Below are 19,601 nucleotides of genomic sequence, written 5' to 3'. Positions count from 1 at the left end.
AGTTTCATGGGTATATTCATAATCTAAACTACATCAAAGTGTATACTTTAAAGATGCACAGTTCACTGCAGCTCAATTAAATCTCAATATTTAAAATCAACAGGACTTCATATCTAAGGATAGAGCAGGAGTTACAGAGAATATATATGCAAGACCCATTAGAATCGAATTTCAATCTAATTACTACTGTATTTCCAGTGCCTACATCAGTACTTGGTATAGCACAAGCTCAATCAACAATTCACACCACAAGGAGAATACACATGCAAGGGTACGACAGAGGCCAAGACTGGTTCTAGGTGATTACAACCAAAAACTGACGCCATAACAAAATTCTTCTCCAGTCATGATTCTTTGATTATGTTTATCGTTATTTCTCACAGTAATCTGGCCTCAAGTGTTAAAAATTTATATAGATACTGATACAGATTTCTGCTCTAAATTCATGGTAAACCAGTAACATTCTTAGCCTTACAGGATAGTTTTGTTACCCACGGCTCTATTCCAAGTGCCCAGAGGAGAATGTGTTTCTTTGACAGTCCCCACTGCCAATCCACATCTTCACATTTATTTTAGTTTCTTTAGTGGAACCACTATCAGATTTATGTTTTCTGGTATAAGTTATCTTAGGACCTATTTAGTACATTTAAGCTTCCTGTTAAAACTATAGACTCAATCTATTCCACTGATTTACAAAGCTTTTGAAGAAGCAGAAAATTTTTCTGATGATCTGAATTTTTTTATTAAAAAAAAAAACAACAAAAAAACCTCTGTGTTCCATAACACAGACGGAGTGTTTTGATCCTTAGAAGATATCACGAATTGACTTTCTTAGCAATGGTGCAGCAGATGTTTCAATTACAAATTCTAGTATTTGCAATCACTACACAATGTACATTCTCACTGGAGGTCTGTGATTGATCATGCTGGTATGGTTAAGTTTCCAAGAGGCAAAGACCATTCCAAGATTCTAAGGGGCAGTGTGAGTGTCCTAATTTAGCCAACCTCAAACAACACTAGAGGCCACAAGGGTAAAGACATACAGGTTTAATTACATCCTATCTCAAAAAAAGCTCAAAGTACATGCCCTTAACAGTGGAGTAATAACATTTCCAATAAATAATGGCTATCCAGGAAGAGGTGGACAAGCATTTGGCTGGATGGGGTATATTGCTAATAAGAACAAAGTGAATGTGACAACCATATCCCAATATGGGTAAGCAAAATCCCAGGTTATGGTAAAGAAGTTTTTGAAAGAGTTATTTTGTTAATTAGTGTAATTTACACAACAAGGTAGCCGTGATTATGAGAAGGCACCTACGAAGATGGGAAAGTGACGAAGAGGTGAACTGATATAATGTGATTATGTGCCTGGGACTATGTACATGTTACTTCCTGTGACACCCGTGACATTCCCAGGAAGGAGCTGTAACCGCCTCCTCTTACAGAAGACAGAGCTGACAGCAAAGTGAAGTAACCTGTCCCACGGCCACAGCTATGACCACACTGGAGCTCTTGGTTTCTCGTTCAGGCCTGCTGGCTCCAAAATCGTGATGTTCTCATTACTCTATGCAAGTTACACAGGAAGACGCCAACAGAAGAAAAGCAAGTAATATGCTTGGCTTATTTTCACTGATGAGAACGCCAGCTAAAAGCTGCCATAACAGACTAAGGCACAGACTAAGACTTACTTCAAGGAGGAATCTCCAACGCCAATACACCCCCGCAAGCTCAGCTTCCTCAGGAACCCACCACATCGCTTTGAGATGTTTTCCACCACTCGACCCTTCAATGGAGAAAGTTGGAAAAAGTCTTATTCATGCTGCTTATCTAACAGCAAAATAACCTGAAGTTTAGGAACTAAATATGTATTTCCAGGTGTAATAGATGATATTTTAGAACATTCTTCCAACACCCCACTTCTGCTCCTTGTGTATAAAGGGACTGCAAGCACTAAAAAAAAGTTTTCAATTAAAACATTAAGTTTTTAAAAAAAATCACACACTACTCTTTGAATGCCTCGACTCTGGAGGTAGGCCTCCCCTCGCCAGGGCTCACGGCTCCTCCACAAATTCTAAGGTTTTTGAGGTCTGCTATGGCAACACTGGCTGCTGGGCAGAGATCTAAAACAAAGTTGCCTTAAAAAAAAAGAAATCTATTTAAGCTAAACAGTACTACTCTAAAAACATGAAAATGCATTGTAAAAACTATCCCTTTCTTCTCAGCAATCCCCTATTTAAACACATTTGCTTTAAAAAGGTAACTTTGGCAGATACATGAGAACACTGATTAAGCACTTCCACTTTTTCAGGCATGATTTTATTACTTTCTTGTATCCATTAAGGCTCATTTAATATTCACAATAACTGTGCAGACTACTCTTCCATGAACTAAGGAAGAGAATGTCTGAAATACAGGAAATCCCTTGGGATGTCTCTCAGTATTAATATGCTCTAGGATTAAAGTCAACGGGAAACTGAAGCCAGTCCAAAGAGGACTGTTCATGGCTTTGGGAATGGCCGTTTGGGTCACTCCACTGACTGAGGAACCACAACCAGCTGAGGGGCTGAAGACAAGAATACAGAATGTGTGGTAGAAGGTAGTTATAAGTGCCAACTCTGACCACACGACCAGTTAGAGAGATTAGGACTATAACTGTTGTACTTTCTCCCTATTTTGTTATGAATGTGTGTGTATAGAACAAACGTATTTCTTTCTTTCCTCTCTTATCCCCTTTCTGTGTGATATGAGATGTACTGACTTTATGTCATAGTATTTAAGTTCCTTCATTCTGCATTCAAGTACTGAAGGCACGGAGTGTCAAGAAGAATGAATATCACTCTAGGACTCTACCTCCTCTTCTGAGGAGGGGCTTAAGTGTATTTTTGATTGTACACTGGATAGTTGAATCACATTAGGTGGAATCATGAGTTCATACTGTCTTTATGTGGAGATCAAGCATGGTTTATGGACATGCCTGTGGGTGCACGTTGACAAGGGGTGAACTCACGATGATTAATTTTATGGTCAACAGAACTGGGACAGAGAGCCAGCCTGTGACCTGGCCAAATGTCACTCTGGGTGTTGTCTGTGAGGGCTTCTGGATGAGATTAGCATCTGAATAGCAGGCTGAGTAAAGCAGATTGTCCTCCCCAGCAGGGGCGAGCAGAGCAAAAAGCGCTGACTGAGAGAGAACTCCTGCCTGATGGCTGAGCCAGACACAGCTCTCTTCTGGCCTCTGGACCTGGGCTGAAACATCAACTCCTCCTGGGTCTCGAACTTGCCAGCTTTCAGGCTGGAATTCACACACCGGCTCTGCTGCCTCACAGAGCTTCTGACTCAGACGAGCTACAGCTCTCCTGGGCCTCCAGCTTGCGGACGGCACGTCTGGGAACTTCTCAGCCTCCATCATCGTATGACCCAGTTCCTCATAAGGAATCTCTACATCTGTATCTATATACACACGAAATCTTATTGGCTCTGTTTTCCTGGAGAATCCAGACTAATACAGGGTGGATTCAATACCTTCATTTTGCAAGTAAATAAAGTAAATGGTTAAATTGCCAACGCTGCACTTCACTGAGTAGCAGAGCTGGGGTTCATAACGAGTTTCTGTGCCTCTAAAAGCTGTGTCCTCTGCATGATAACCACACCCAGGAGGGAGCAGACACTGAAAAGGCCATTTCGTTTCATCCGTAATACTATCATCCTTACCTTACAAAACGGCCACCTTGACACTGAGCTCTAAGCAGGAAGGGTCCATTAGGACACATCAAACCACAGTATTACAGAAGCAAGATTCACACAGGCTGGCTAACAACTTAAGTTGAAAATCCAAATTCTGATATTGCTGGTGGCTTTATCTATGCTTTCTTGAGTCCTACCTATGTTAATAATTAGTTTTTGAGCCAAAACTCCAGACACCTTTAAAATAAATTTCTGTCAGTGGGAGGGAAAAAAAAAAAAAAAGACTATGACTTGGAAATCCATGAAAAATATCTAAACACTGAATAAAACTGCAAAAATAGCTCCATACCAACATCTACAAATAGAGCACATCATTCTGTTTTCTCCATTTCAAGTTAGTCACACTTATACAAACTTCCTATTATTCCGTCTTTGGAGTAGAAGTTTTTATATTGGAATAAAAAAATTACATTCAGAGTTTTCTGTTCCAATGTTTCTAAATGAGAGAGAAAAAAAAAGCAAATCCGTTTCAAATGCAAATTCCAGTCAGTGACACTGTGTAATAGCCATCAGTACGCTACAGGTAGGCATTTTAGAAAGAAAGGCGTGACAGAAAAGTAAGGCCTAACAGAGGAGTCCTTGGACTTACGACTTTCAGATAAGACTATTTGGTTATTTCTCATTTTTGGCCTCACAGGCTCTTTGAACAACCATGAAGACAACAAAATGTTCAGCTTTCAAAGGTCTGGAAAAGGCTAAACATCAGGGAAATGACACTTATTCAGGAGACAGCGATGCTCAAGGAGAGGCCCGATGCACATGTGCCACCTGCATGTGCTGTTCTGCCTTTTCTTTGAAATTCAAATCATGAAATCCACTGTTCCAGGTATCTACTCTCTCTTCTTACTAGGTGAGTGACCTTGGGGAAGGTATTCAAACTTTCTGCGCCTCAGTTTCTCCCATTTGGTGTTTCTGAGAAGGCTAAATTAATTAATACACAGAAAGTACTTAGAACAGTACCTGGCACGTGGTGAAAACTCTAGGTACACCAGCCCTGCTCCTTGGCACTTTCCCTCTTCTCTCAACAGATCCACTTTTGTCCCAAAGAAATGAACCTGAGACCATGAGTTTATGCAGGGGATGCTTGCCTGGGTCATCACCCAGAGGTGCTATTTAGTGTCCACGGTTGGTGGTGGTTTAGTTGCTAAGTCGTGTCCGACTCTTCCATCCCCATGGACTGTAGCCCACCAGGCTCCTCTGTCCATGGGGTTCTCCAGGCTAGAATACTGGAGTGGGCTGCCATTCACTTCTCCAGAGGATCTTCCTGACCCAGGAATCAAATCCGGGTCTCCTACATTGCAGGCAGATTCTTCACTGACTGATCTATGAGGGAAGGACCGGTTATTTGTCTACGGGGGGCCCCATACTTGGTTTAGAATTCAACCTGGATTCACAGTGGGAGCCCAAAGAGGGGACTAATTAGTACTAGACTATATTCTTCACAAGTAGCTCTCTACACATGTGGTGAGCCATGACCTGGTCTCTCCTTTAGTAGAAGAGGGGCTTTCCCGGTGTGGGAGATCTGGTTTCGATTCCTGGGTTGGGAAGATCCCCTGGAGAAGGAAATGGCAACCCACTCCAGTATTCTTCCCTGGAGAATTCCACGGACAGAGGAGCCCGGTGGCCTACAGCCCATGCGGTGGCAGAGTCAGACATGACTGAGCAATTCACACTTTCACTTTAGTGGAAGTACTCAAGTATTTCTGCAATGCTTTTATACAGCTGCAGTCAGCTAAAATAGTGAAGTCCAATAATGCACAAGGTAGTGATATTTACTTGAGATAGCATTTTTTTCCTTGGCATGCTGTGTGGCATACAGGATCTTAGTTCCCTAACCAGGGAACTGCACTGGGTGCACAGAGTCTTAACCACTGAACTGCCAGGGAAGTCCAGAAATAGTATTTTTTAATATCTGAATTGAAAAACTTTTTATGTGCCTTCCAAAATGTTGCAGTTTGGAAAAATCAAAGAAAACTGAAGACATGATTTTAAAAAAAAAACCCACAGGAAAAAATGTTTACAATTTTTTTAAAAAACAATGACTCTCCTTTGCCCAGACAAAATGACCACAATTTTTGGAATTTAATATTCTCCTCAACATTGCTAAGTAAACATAATGAACAAAGCTCTATAGACTGTCACATGTCAGCATGTTTGGGAGGGGCACTGTTGTAATCATTAAGTCTGGAAGGAGTTTTAAAGAATCCCTGACTCAGGGACCAGAGTTCAAGCCAAGAATTAGAGTTTATCTTTCCCAGGAGCTTGGGAAAACCTGAGGCCCCTGCCCCCTGCCAAGCTCAGACCACAGGAACCTGTGTGGAGACCGAGTGTGGTCGACCTTGTGCTCAGCCCTGCCTCCTGCAGCAGCGTCTGCTTCACTGGTTTAGACGGGTCCAGGACAGGCATCACCGACTCAATGCACGCGAGTCTGAGCAAACTCCGGGAGATGGTGAAGGACAGGGAAGCCTGGCAGGCTGCAGTCCGTGGGGTCGCAAAGAGTCGGACACGACTGAGCAACTGAACAACCACAAAGAGACAGGCAAGCAGCAAGTGACCAGAGAAGGAGGTGACGGGCCTCCACATCTGGCCACTGGTTCTTGGTAACACCATCTCCCTGTTAAACCTATTTCCTTATCCATTAAAAAAGACACAAAATATGTAATAAAAACATGTGAACACGCTACACGAGTAACTGATTTAAAGCACAATTCCACTACACTGAGTTGACTAAACTAGAAATCAGTAAGGTTTTACTAACAATGGGCAGATAATAAAACTTTAGCATCTCCAAACCCTTAAAATAGTACTCTAGACAGTTACTACGTGTAATGCTCTTTTTTACTTCCCTGTTTCTTTTTGGTTAGAAATGCGTATTTAGTATTAAAGTTGTTTTAAGAAAAATTTTCTCATTTGATCTGGTTTACTATTCTTTTTTTTATTAATAGTTTATTAATAGCTTCTTTATTAGTTTAACTGGCAGATATACTCAAAGGACTCAGAAGAAAAGTGACATTATATTACTAACCGTTTGCCAGGTTAAATCTTTAACCTAGGGAGCTTTGAGTATTTTTTTACATTCCATATTTCGTTAATTTGACACAAATCAGAACTCCCAACTCTAGAACGGCTCAAGTGTATTCAAATTAAGCAGGAAAATATCTAATCGCGATTGCCTAAGAATTCACAAGCACTGTACTCTCACGTAGGGGAATAAGCAGCATTGAATAGTGTTGCTGTTTAGTCACTTAGTTGCTAAGTCATGTCCAACTCTTTCGTGACCCCATGGACTACAGCCCACCGGGCTCCTCTGTCCATGGGATTTTCCAAGCAAGAATACTGGAGTGGGGTGCCATTTCCTTCTCCAGGTGGTTTACCATCCTTAAATGAAGACATTCACATATTTCCAGGTAAATATACCAGAATCCTGGAATTATAAGGGCTCTGAAGATTACTCCCTGCCTTATTTTACAAACAATAAACCCAGGGCACTGAGAGTGCGCGCCCTCCGTGGCCGAGCAGGAGGGACAGCTCTACCCCCAGCCTCCCCCCTGGGCTCGTGCCCCCGCCGCGCCTCCATCCCTAGCGCTGAATCAGAACCCTCAGCGGAGTTCTCAGATCAACAAATGCTTGTCAAGAGTCTCCCAAGGCTAACGCACTGAACCAAGTTTTAATGATACAGGTGTGAGGTTTTGAGAAGCTGAGTGGGAAAGCTCAGACTGTAAACATGAATAAGGTGGTAAAGTAAAATTCTGTTACTGATAGAAGCAAAAACACAAACAGAATTTTGGTCTTGAAGTATGCAAATACCTTCCAGGTGTTTTTATTCTCTATTCCACCTTGGCGGCTTAATATTAAATCTAAACATGATAAACAAAAGGGCAAGAAAGAGTGAGCAGTTGACTTTTAAAAAATCTTTAGTCTAAAACTGGTTAACTTACCTCTACATCTGTTTGAAAGTTGAAAAGGTCTATTCTTTGCCAGTTGCTTCCATCCAGGGCTAAGATGTTCCAAGCCTGGGAAGTTGGGAGGGATGAGGGTGAAAAAGATAAATTTATTGAGACTGTTAAAGTCTTGATTCAACTTTTCTATTTCCAAACATTTATTCTTAACAGATATTAAGGCAATAATCAAATGTGGAATTATGATAATACTGTTATGTAAAACAGAAAAGATGACATCTCAATTTTTAACTGTTTACTTGAGTGAAAACTCATCTTCATCCTAATAAAACCTGATTTTTTTGAAAAAATTTGTTTATTTTTTATTTCTTTTAATTGGAGGCTAATTGCTTTGCATGATTATTTCTTGATTACAAATCTGGTTAATACTCTACCTTGGAAATCTGTGCACATCGGCACAAAGTTACTATATCCAAGAAGGAAAATATTCTAGGAAGAAAGGGGAAAAAGCACAAAAATGAGATGGTATTAACATTTTAGAATATTTATAGTTGAAAGACAAAATCTAGTGTGCCATCTGCATATTAATAATTTTTTCAAGATTTCTCAATTCATAATACACAAGTGCACTATAATTTTACCTCACTATTGTGAAATATTAAATGTTTGCACATTCCAAAGTTGTTCGAGAAATATTACACAAATTCCCTGAAACCAGAACTCATTAAACTTTTATTTCTCTTGTTCTAAATCACAGACATGGGACAGTAGGTCATAACATGTTCTATTCAAAGACCAATCTCATCCACCAGACACTGAGCCTAGTGAGAGCAGGCCCCTAGCACAAGTGCAAACTCCCCTTTCAGCAGGAGATGCACCAAACAGGCTCAGGTGCCTGAAGTTCAAACAATACGGCCAAGAAAAGCTCCACGATAAAACCCACTTGCTTTCTGTTTGTTCACAGGGCAGAAAGATGGAGCTCGTTCCCTGGAGAGGTCTATAAATGACCAGTTTTTCCTGAGCAAAAGCCAAGAAGCTCTAGAAGCTAGGAAAGACGGGGGAAAAGAAAAGGAGGGAGAAGTAAACTAAAACCCAGTGGGCGCTGCAGCGTGGCCGGGTGGGCAGCGCCTGGCCTCCTGGCAGCAGAGTGGCGCTGCAGACGACAGCGCCGTGGGATCGCTGCGTGAGCCTCAGCGCTCAGCAGCAGCAGCTGACAACAAGAGCCGCTTTCCTGGGACAGGAAGAGCAAACGGAGGTGCAGGCAGGTACAATGGGGTGTCAGTCCCCACAGCACCGCAAGTTCAGTAGGACAGTCTGTGCCTGAGGGTGTGGAAAGGGGAGGAGAGAGACGGCAAACAGCCATCTGTGAAGTTCTTAAAAATTCTTCAAAGGTAATTTCAGCGGTGAGTTGAAAACCCACGGGCTTGGGGAAGATGCAGATCCACAAACCACCAGAGCATTGCACCTGCAATAAAGCACCCACGAGCAGCACCACAGGGCTTGTGAAGGTGAACAGTATCTACTGTTCTACTATATAGACTCCTATCATTTTCTAGTGAAAAGCAAAGGAGAGAAGCTAAGGGCTGCGTTAATCTCAAAAGACGCAATGGAACTTTGTACATAGGAAAATGCTGGTGGGGGGAAATGTGTACCAAATATACATACACATATACAATAAACATATTTCAGGGTGTCTGTACACCGACAGTACATTGCTTCCATGGTGATATGTCTTGCCCCACCAACTCAAATGTCTGTGTTCTGTGCCATGTGACCATTCCCCAGTGAGCCACAGCTGATCATGAGCTCACTGCAAGGCCGAGGACTGGAGAAAGCGACACGGGAATGCTACAGGAGGATCACGGTTCACAGCAGCATCCACTCTAAACCACAAGCTGAAGGTAGAAAGGGCTTAGCTAAGTCTCCCTTGAAAACATCCCTCAACAACGTGCCACCTTGGAGACCACACCTCTACCACCTCTCAGTTATGATAACGACACTGGTAACTGTGTGCTTGAAAAGTATATGCTGGCCACTGTTTACGTCAGTCATTTAATTGTCCCAACAATGCTATGAGGTGCTATTGTGCTCTCCATTTTACACATAAGAACACTGAGCACCTCCCAAGGCCACAGAGAAAGAGCAGAGCCGGAATTTGAACCCAGGCAGTGCAGCTTGACAGCCCATGGCCGTGAGGCGACACACGGCTATAGCTACTGTTCCCGCAGGACTAGACTGGATGCTCCTCAACTGCAGCGCGGATGAGGCAGCCTGTGCTGAGTAAGCGTGCTGTATGGAAACTGCATCTATAAAAGCCAGACTCACACTAACTCACACAAGATGCTCACGTGCTCACACAAGTGAGAGCCAACACAGGTTTACGTTTTTTTTCCTCCCAATTATTTTTATTAGTTGGAGGCTAATTACTTTACAATATTGTAGTGGTTTTTGCCATAGGTTTACGTTCTTATCTCATGCTCAATACCCAATGCTGCAGTTGCTGAAGAAGCAGACTGCCTTCACTGTTTATCTTATCCTCCCCACATCACGATTATATGTAGTTGCATCTGCACACGTAGGCATGCTACAACTCCAAACTGCCCAGTAAGCCAAATTCCTGAATCATGTTTCAGTGAAGAAAATGAATGCCTGGAATGACAGAGTCTGGAACACTGGCCACAGAAACAGAGTTAGGTCAAGGGGTAAGAGTTTTAAAGAAGAGGTCAAATACTGAATTTGCATCAAACTTCAAAACCTCACATTTTCCATTTTTTAAATGAAAACTTGGGCTTGCTTCCATGAAAAGATAGTTCCTATCAACTTAAATACACAAAGTAACTATGAACAATTTCAAAACTTTTTTTTTTTTGGAAATTGATTGCTACCTCAAATGTGATAACCACCCTTCATTAGGACAGCACTGAAAGGACACCTTGGTTACAAATACATACATACAGGGTATACAGGAGTGGATGCATTTCTGCTCCACTGGTCTCTCTGCCTCTGTGGCAGTAAGACTGTTCTAATTATGAAGCTTAAAGATGCTGATGTCTAGTAACTTCAGTCCTTCAACTTTTTCTTCATCAAGATTATCGTGGTTATTTTTGGCTACTCTCAGTTTTTGAATTTCTGCTTGTGTTTTAGAATCAGCATATCAAATTTCACAGAAAAAAATTTCTAAAATCTTACTGGGATTATGCTGGATTTATAGACACTCTGGGAAAAATTTTACAGTGGCAAGTCTTCCAGCCCACAAACATGATATACTCCACTATTTATTTAGGACTTCTTTACTATCTCATAGTAATTTTTGTATTTGTCCACATAGATGCTGTTCATTTTTAGATTTGCTCTCCCCTCCCAGCTATTTGATGTTGTTACTATTAAAATGGAATTTTCTACATGTCATTTTCTAATTGTTGCTAGTATATAGTCAATTTTCATATACTACCTTGCATATAGCAACATTTCCAAATTCATTTATATATTCTAAGGATTTTCTACAAACAAAATCAATACATTTGAGAATAATGAACATTTCTTTCTTCCTTTTCAATGATCATACTTTTATACTTTCTCCTGCCTTACTGAAGTGGCTGTGATTGTCTCCAGTAACAACAATGGTAATGAAACACAACTTTTTCTCATTCCCATCTCAGAAAAAGCTGTCATTCTTTAATCATTCATTACTAGATGATTACTACAGGGCTTCCCCTTGCCTTTTCAATTTTCTAAAGTTACTCTGTTATGCCCTATAAAATATGTTTTGCACATGTATAAAATACATGGTTTTAACAGCATTTCTTTAACATATGCTTATTTCCTCTTTTAAAAATTTATTAAATACAAGAGCAGATAGTAGAGTTCCCATATATTACTGCCATCTTGAGAAAGATACACGCACAGACACAGTTTCCCCTACTACTAACATCCTACATTAGTGTGGTAACAATACAATTCATGAATTTATATTGATATATTGTCATTAACTACAGTCCATAGTTTATAACAAAGTTCACTCTCTGTATTGTACAGTTCTATGGCTTTTGACAAATGCATGATGAAGTATACCCACCACTATAGTATCAAATAGAATAGTTTACCCCTAAAAACCACCTGCGCTTGTCCTGCTAATCCCCCACCCATCTTCCTCATGAATCTTTGGCAACCACTGGTCCTTTCAATGTCTCCAGTCTTGCCTTTTCCAGAGTGTCATATAACTGGACTCACACAGTATGTAACTGTTCAGATCAGCTTTCTTCATCATACATATGTCTCTATCTTTTAGTCAGAAAACAGCTAATCGCTTTTTATTCCTGAATAATATTCCACTGTATGGCTGTATCATTGTTTATCCAATCATTTATATAAGGACATCCGGGTTTCTTCCAACTTTAAGTGATTATGAATAATATGGCTATAAATATGTGTATACAGGTGAATGTTTTCCACTCAGTTGGAGCATAAGTGCTAGATATGTTAAGTTTACGCTTAGCTATGTAAGAGACTGCCAAACTGTCTTCCAAAGTTGCTATACGGTTTTGAATCACCAGCAATGAAGGAGTTCCTGTTGCTCTGAATCTTGCCAACATCTGATAGGTTTTTAAATTTTACCATTCTATTACATGTACAGCAATATCTCATTTTATTTTAACTTTCAATTCCCGAATGATATTATGATATTAAGCATCTTTTCATATGCTCATTGCATCTGTTTATCTTCTCTGGTGCGGTATCTGTTCAGATGTTTTGCCCCTTCTTTAAACTGGCCATTTCCTCATTGCATTTTCAGTGCTCTTGGTACACTGTGGACATCAGTCCTTTATCATATGGTCTTTGCAAGTATTTCCTCCCAAACTGGGGCTTGCCTTTTCATTCTATTAACAATGTCCTTCTCAGGGAAGTTTTAATGAAGTCCAACTTATCAATTTTGTCTTTCATGGATCATGCTTTTGATATTGTAGCTAGAACTCACTGTCAAACCAAAGGTCACCCACATATTCTCCGATGCTTCCTTCTAGAAGCTTGATAGTTTCAGGCTTCACATTTAGACTTATGATTCACTTTGAGTTGATTTTGTGAAAGCTGTAAGGTCTATTATTCCAATGCCGTTTGTTGAAAAGAAAGATGTATTTTCTCCATTAAATTGATTTTGCTCCTTTGTCAAAGATCAGTTGACTTCGGTGGCTCAATTTTGGGGCTCTGTATTCTGTTCCATCGATCTGTTTATTCTTTCACCAATACCACACTGGATTGATTACTAAAGCTTTAAACTAAGTCTTTGTCGGTCAGTAGTGTCAGTCCTCAAACTTTGTTCTTCAGGAGTATATTGGCCTTTCAGAGTATTTTGCCTCTCTGTATAAACTTTAAAATGGATTTGTCAATACCCACAAGATAACTCAGTGGTATTGTATCACAACTGTATTGTTTCTATAGATCAATTTGGGAAGAACTGACATTTTAGCAATATGGAGTCTTCTTATCTGTGAATATGTAACATCTCTTCAATTCTTCAAACCTCCTTTGATTTCTTTCACTGGAGTTTTGGCATTTTCATCATATAGATCTTTTGACAGATTTATACTCAAGTATTTCATATTTGAGTCTAATGTAAATGGTGTTGTTTTTAATTTCAATTTGGAGTTGTTCACTGCTGCTAAACAATAGGAGAAATAGCAATAGGAAAGTAGTTATCTTTTGCACATTAACCTTGTATTCTGCAATGTTATATAATTGCTTATTAATTACAGGAATATTTTGTCAATTGTTTGGAATTTTCTATGTATACAATCATGTCATCTACAAACAAAGCAGCTTTATTTCTTACTTCCCAATGTATACCTTTTCTTTTCTTATATAATTATATTAGGTAGGATTTCCAGTAGTACTATGATGAACAGGAATGGTAAGAGGGGACATCATTTTCTGGTTTCTGATCTCAGGTGTAAAGCATCCAGTTTTTCACTATTAAATATAGTGTTAGCTTCAAGGGTTGTTGTATAAATATTCTTGAGGAAGTTCCCTTCTATTTCTGGTATTATGAGAGTTTTAATCATGAATGAGTGTTAAAATTTGCCTAATACTTTTTCTGCATCTACTGATACGACCATATGATTTTTTTGTTAGATCATAAATGTGATAGATTATCTTGATTTTTGAATGTTGAAGAATCCTCGCATTCCTGAAATAAATCCCACTTGGTTATAGTACATAATTCATTTTATACATTGTTCAATTTGACTTGCTAATATTTTGGTGAAGACTTTTGCATCTACATTCATGAGAGAAATTGTTCTGTACTTTTCTTTTCAAAACACTTTTTGTCTATTTTCATTTTCGCTGCGCTGGGTCTTCTTGCACACGGGCCTTTTCCAGTTGCGGCGAGTGGGGGCTCCCTCCGAGTCGTGGTGTGCAGGCTTCCCACTGAGGGGGCTTCTCTTACTGCAGAGCAAGGGTTTCGCGAGTGCAGCCTCAGTGGGAGCGGCGCACGGGCACAGGTGCCCTGCGGCATGTGGGACCTTTCTGGACCAGGGATTGAACCCATGTCCCCTGCACCGGCAGGCAGATTCTTCACCACTGGACCACAGGGAAGTCCTGTACTTTTCCTTTCTCTAACATCTTTATCTGGTTTTAGTATTAGGCTAATGCCAGCTTCACAGAATGAGTTAGGAATTATTCCGCTCCTATTTATGACAATGTTAAGAACTGGTATCATTTCTTGTGTTCAGTAGCATTCACCAGTGAAACCATCCGGGGCTGACATGGTAATTACATATATGTAATTATATCTGAAATACTTGAGAGTACATTGCAGACAAAATGTTCATTTACTCCTAAGATACTCAAATATTTCCTAAAAACAAGGTCATTTTCTTTCTCAAAAACACAATAGAGTTAACAAAGCAAGGAAATTAACATGGATACAACACTATAATCTATAGATGGTATTAAAAAACCTATTAATTGTCCCATTAACGGCCCTTAAAAGAAAATCTTTGTTTTCCTGGCCCAGGATCACATACTGCACTTATCTGTCACGGCTCTTCAGTCGCTTCTAATCTGAAACACTTTCTCAGTTTTTATCTTTCATGACTTTGCTATTTTTGAAGCATAAAGGTCTCTGTAGAATGTCCTGCTGTGTAGCTAAGGTTTCCTCATGATCACACCCAAGTTACACACTGTTGTTAGGAATGCCACAGCAGCGACACTGTGCTCTTGGGCACCACATCAGGAGGCATCTGGTGTCCTTTGGCCTGTTACTGGTGATGCCTACTTCGATCATTTGGTCATGATTTCTGCCAGAGTGCCCTATTATAAAGTTACCATTTTCCCCTTTGTAATTAATATGTATCTTGTGGGAGATTATTTGAAATTATGAAAATATTTTATTCCCCAAACGTCATACCTTCACATATCTCATTATTTTGAAAACTGGTAAATTAAGAGAAAGAATGTCAAGCAATATTCCTGCCTTTCCTACATAAACTATAGCACTATGCAATCAAACAGAAGTGAAAGTAATACTTTATAAAAGCATTCCAATTAATAAACGAAGAAAAAGAATCAGAGTATCATCATTTTGTAACCCCAATAAGTTAATAATCTAGGCAATAAGCATACACAAATGTTCAGTTCAGTTCATCGCTCAGGCGTGTCTGACTCTTTGCGATCCCATGAATCGCAGCACGCCAGGCCTCCCTGTCCATCACCAACTCCCAGATTTACTCAAACTCATGTCCATCGAGTCAGTGATGCCTTCCAGCCATCTCATCCTCTGTCGTCCCCTTCTGCTCCTGCCCCCAATCCAGCCCAGAATCAGGGTCTTTTCCAATGAGTCAACTCTTCTCATGAGGTGGCCAAAGTATTGGTGTTTCAGCTTCAGCATCAGTCCTTCCAATGAACACCCAGGACCGATCTCCTTTAGGATGGACTGGATGGATCTCCTTGCAGTCCAAAGGACTCTCAAGAGTTCTCCAACACCACAGTTCAAAAGCATCAATTCTTCAGCACCCAGCTTTCTTCACAGTCCAACTCTCACATCCATACATGACCACTGGAAAAACCACAGCCTTGACTAGATGGACCTTTGTTGCCAAAGTAATGTCTCTGCTTTTTAATTTGCTATCTAGGTTGGTCATAACTTTCCTTCCAAGGAGTAAGCGTCTTTTAATTTCATGGCTGCAATCACCATCTGCAGTGATTTTGGAGCCCAAAAAAATAAAGTCAGCCACTGTTTCCCATGAAGTGATGGGACCAGATGGCATGATCTTAGTTTTCTGAATGTTGAGCTTTAAGCCAACTTTTTCACTCTCCTCTTTCACTTTCATCAAGAGGCTCTTTAGTTCCTCTTCACTTTCTGCCATAAGGGTGGTGTCATCTGCATATCTGAGGTTATTGATATTTCTCCCAGCAATCTTTATTCTAGCTTGTGTTTCCTCCAGCCCAGCGTTTCTCCTGATGTACTCCGCATATAAGTAAAATTAGCAGGGTGACAATATACAGCCTTGACGTACTCCTTTTCCTATTTGGAACCAGTCTGTTCTTCCATGTCCAGTTTTAACTGTTGCTTCCTGACCTGCATACAGGTTTCTCAAGAGGCATGTCAGGTGGTCTGGTATTCCCATCTCTTTCAGAATTTTCCACAGTTTATTGTGATCCACTAAGGGACTAGATCTGATAGACAGAGTGCCAAATGAACTATGGATGGAGGTTTGTGACACTGTACAGGAGACAGGGATTAAGACCATCCCATGGAAAAGAAATGCAAAAAAGCAAAATGGATGTCTGAGGAGGGCTTACAAATAGCTGTGAAAAGAAGAGAAGCGAAAAGCAAAGGAGAAAAGGAAAGATATTCCCATTTGAATGCAGAATTCCGAAGAATAGCAAGGAGAGATAAGAAAGCCTTCCTCAGTGATCAATGCAAAGAAATAGAGGAAAACAATAGAATGGGAAAGACTAGAGATCTCTTCAAGAAAATCAGAGATACCAAGGGAACACTTCTAGCAAAGATGGGTTTGATAAAGGACAGAAACGGTATGGACCTAACAGAAGCAGAAGATATTAAGAACAGGTGGCAAGAATACACAGAAGAACTGTACAAAAAAGATCTTCACAACCCAGATAATCACAATGGTGTGATCACTCACCTAGAGCCAGACATCCTGGAATGTGAAGTCAAGTGGGCCTTAGAAAGCATCACTATGAACAAAGCTAGCGGAGGTGACGGAATTCCAGCTGAGCTATTTTAAATCCTGAAAGATGATAATGTGAAAGTGCTGCACTCAATATGCCAGCAAATTTGGAAAACTCAGCAGTGGCCACAGGACTGGAAAAGGTCAGTTTGCATTCCAATCCCAAAGAAAGGCAATCCCAAAGAATGCTCAAACTACCACACAATTGCACTCATCTCACACGCTAATAAAGTAATGCTCAAAATTCTCCAAGCCAGGCTTCAGCAATACGTGAACCGTGAACTTTCATATGTTCAAGCTGGTTTTAGAAAAGGCAGAGGAACCACAGATCAAATTGCCAACATCTGCTGGATCATCGAAAAAGCAAGAGAGTTCCAGAAAAACATCTATTTCTGCTTTATTGACTACGCCAAAGCCTTTGACTGTGTGGATCACACAAATGTTAGCAACTGACGAAAAAAGAAAACCAGAAAGTACGTGATTCCTAATAAAAGAACACATCGCCACACAGTCTCACACTCACCACATAATCAAAGGGACTGAACCTGAATCTGAACAAACCTCTGATCCTGCTGTCAATTTCCAAGAAATAAAAATGACGGAAACATGCTGAAATTGCACCATGAGGATGCAATTAGCAAAACCCAGATGGTGCAAACTGCTACTTGTCAAATAACCCAAGCTATTCAACAGAAAAAAATGTATGGAACAGTAAAGAGATAGACAAGAAACCTGTTGATTATCAGACACTTGAAGATTTATTAAATGGGCAAGACTAGCTTTTTCCCAACTCCAGCTCAGTCTGATGGCTTCCACAAAGAAGGGTGATAAGAAAAAAGCAGGGCTGGTCTGTCATCAATGAGGTGGTGGCCAGAGGATATACTATCAATATTCACAAGCACATCCATGGAATGGGTCTTCAGAAGCATGACCCTGGATCACTCAAAGAAACCCAGAAATCTGCCATGAAGGAGACGGGAACTCCGCACGTATACATTACCACCAGGTTCAATAAAGCGCTGGGCCAAAGGAATAAGGAATGTCCCACACTGCATGCATGTTGCAGCTGTCCAGAGAACATAATGAAGACGCAGATTCAACAAATAGGCTCTATACCCTGGCTACTATGTTATCTGTCACCACTTTTTAAAATCTAGAGACAGTTACTGTGGATGAGAACTAACTGCTGATTATCGAATGACATTACAGATCCACCAAAGAAAACCAAACAAATGAGCAAGACTAAACCATAATAATGAGGGATGCACATACAGGTGATAAATCTAGAGAGAAATGAAACAGCGTGACAGCTATAAAGAAGAAAGTGCTACTCCTGGAGAGAGAAGTGGTCATGATTTGGGCGGAAACGGAAGTGCTTCCTTGGTGACTGAGAAAGTTTTATTTATTGACCAAGGTAATGGCTACTAGGGTCTTTGTCTAATAATTGTGCTCTGTATGGTTCTCTAACTATATATTATACAATAAAAAATGTCTTAAGAAAAAATGATATATGTCAAAGAAGCATTTATCAAATTGATATTTGAAACTGAATAGTAAACAAACAAACAAAAAACACTAAACTTTGAAACTTATATAATTCAACAAAAACAGAGCTTTGAGACTATTGCCCAAGAACTTACCTATTATTAGATAAGCGAGCTGAAAATTAATGCCCTAAATGCCCAAATTATGGAAGCTAAAGAAAACACAATTCGCCCAAAGGAAGGAAAAAAAGGGGGGCAGGATTTAAAAAGCTGGAAGGGAAATGTGTTTTAAAAAAATAAAACAAAGAAAAAATAGAAAAAATACACCAATGTCATCAAAAAGACAGAACAAGTGTGGCTGAGGATGTGGGGAAAAGGGAACCTTTGTACACTGTTGGCAGGAATGTAAAGTAGTTCAGCCACCTCAGAAAACAATATGAACGGTTCCTGGAAAAATTTTAATTACCACATGATCCAGCAATTCCATTTCTGAACATATGAAATGAAAACGGGATACTGAAGAGATACATGCATTCCCACATTTACTGCGGCATCATTCACTATAGCCAAGATACAGAAGCAACCTAAGTGCATGTCAGCAGACTAACAGATAAAGATGCGGCATGTGGACACAGCAGAATATTATTCAGCCATGAGAAAGAAGAAAATCTTGCCATTTGTGACAACACAGTTTCTGAGGACACTGCTAACATAAGTCAGAGAAAGGCAAACACTACAATATCACTTATATGTGGGCCCAAAATGAAAGCCAAACTCACAAAAAGACGTGGTTACCAGGGTCTGGGGGTGAGGGAATAGAAGAGATATTGTTTTAAGGGTACAAATTTGCAATTAGTATATAAATAAGTCCTAGAGATCTAATAATCAATATAGTGATTATAGATAACAACACTGTAATAAAACACCAAACTTTCTAAGAGACTAGATCTTAATTATTCCCCCCAAATAAATGATAATGACATGATGTAAAGAGGTGCTAGCTAACACTACAGTGGCAATCACTACAATATATGAATGGACCCGATCAACAGATATGACAGTTCCTCAAAAACTTAAAAATACAACCACCATATGATCCAGCAATTCTACTTGGGGATATTCATCTGGAGAAAATGAAAGCGTAAGACTGGACCAAAAGATATACACACTAACATGTTCACTGCATCATTACTTATAATAGCTAAGATACAGAATCAAGTTAAGGGCCTGACTATCAACAGATGAACGAATTTTAAAATGTGGGGACTTCGCTCATGATC

At 40.0% G+C, this 19,601-nt stretch overlaps 1 protein-coding gene and 1 pseudogene across 5 annotated transcripts in view; one reads left to right on the top strand and one right to left on the bottom strand.

Annotated features, from left to right (window-relative positions):
• Positions 1-19,601, bottom strand: part of FBXL2 (F-box and leucine rich repeat protein 2) — a 95,886-nt gene that overhangs the window by 47,652 nt on the left and 28,633 nt on the right. For 4 of the 5 annotated variants that reach the window (XR_011483586.1, XR_011483585.1, XM_070455319.1 and 1 more), the window contains exons 4-5: positions 7,686-7,760; positions 1,692-1,786 (exon numbers count right to left, since the gene is read on the bottom strand). Coding sequence is in view for 3 of the 5 variants with exons in the window: in XM_070455319.1 (XP_070311420.1) it covers positions 1,692-1,786; positions 7,686-7,760 (170 nt within the window). In the remaining 2 variants the exon portion in view is untranslated. Of the gene's footprint in view, positions 1-1,691; positions 1,787-7,685; positions 7,761-8,080; positions 8,136-19,601 lie in introns of all 5 variants that reach the window. The other variant, XM_070455320.1, reaches the window with a different exon arrangement.
• Positions 9,832-18,091, top strand: LOC110143689 (large ribosomal subunit protein eL31-like; annotated as a pseudogene).

This window comes from Odocoileus virginianus, chromosome 26, assembly GCF_023699985.2.
Source record: "Odocoileus virginianus isolate 20LAN1187 ecotype Illinois chromosome 26, Ovbor_1.2, whole genome shotgun sequence".
Taxonomy (NCBI): Eukaryota; Metazoa; Chordata; class Mammalia; order Artiodactyla; family Cervidae; genus Odocoileus; species Odocoileus virginianus.
Note: the sequence above shows the minus strand (reverse complement) of the source record. Positions and strands in the feature narration are given on the sequence as shown.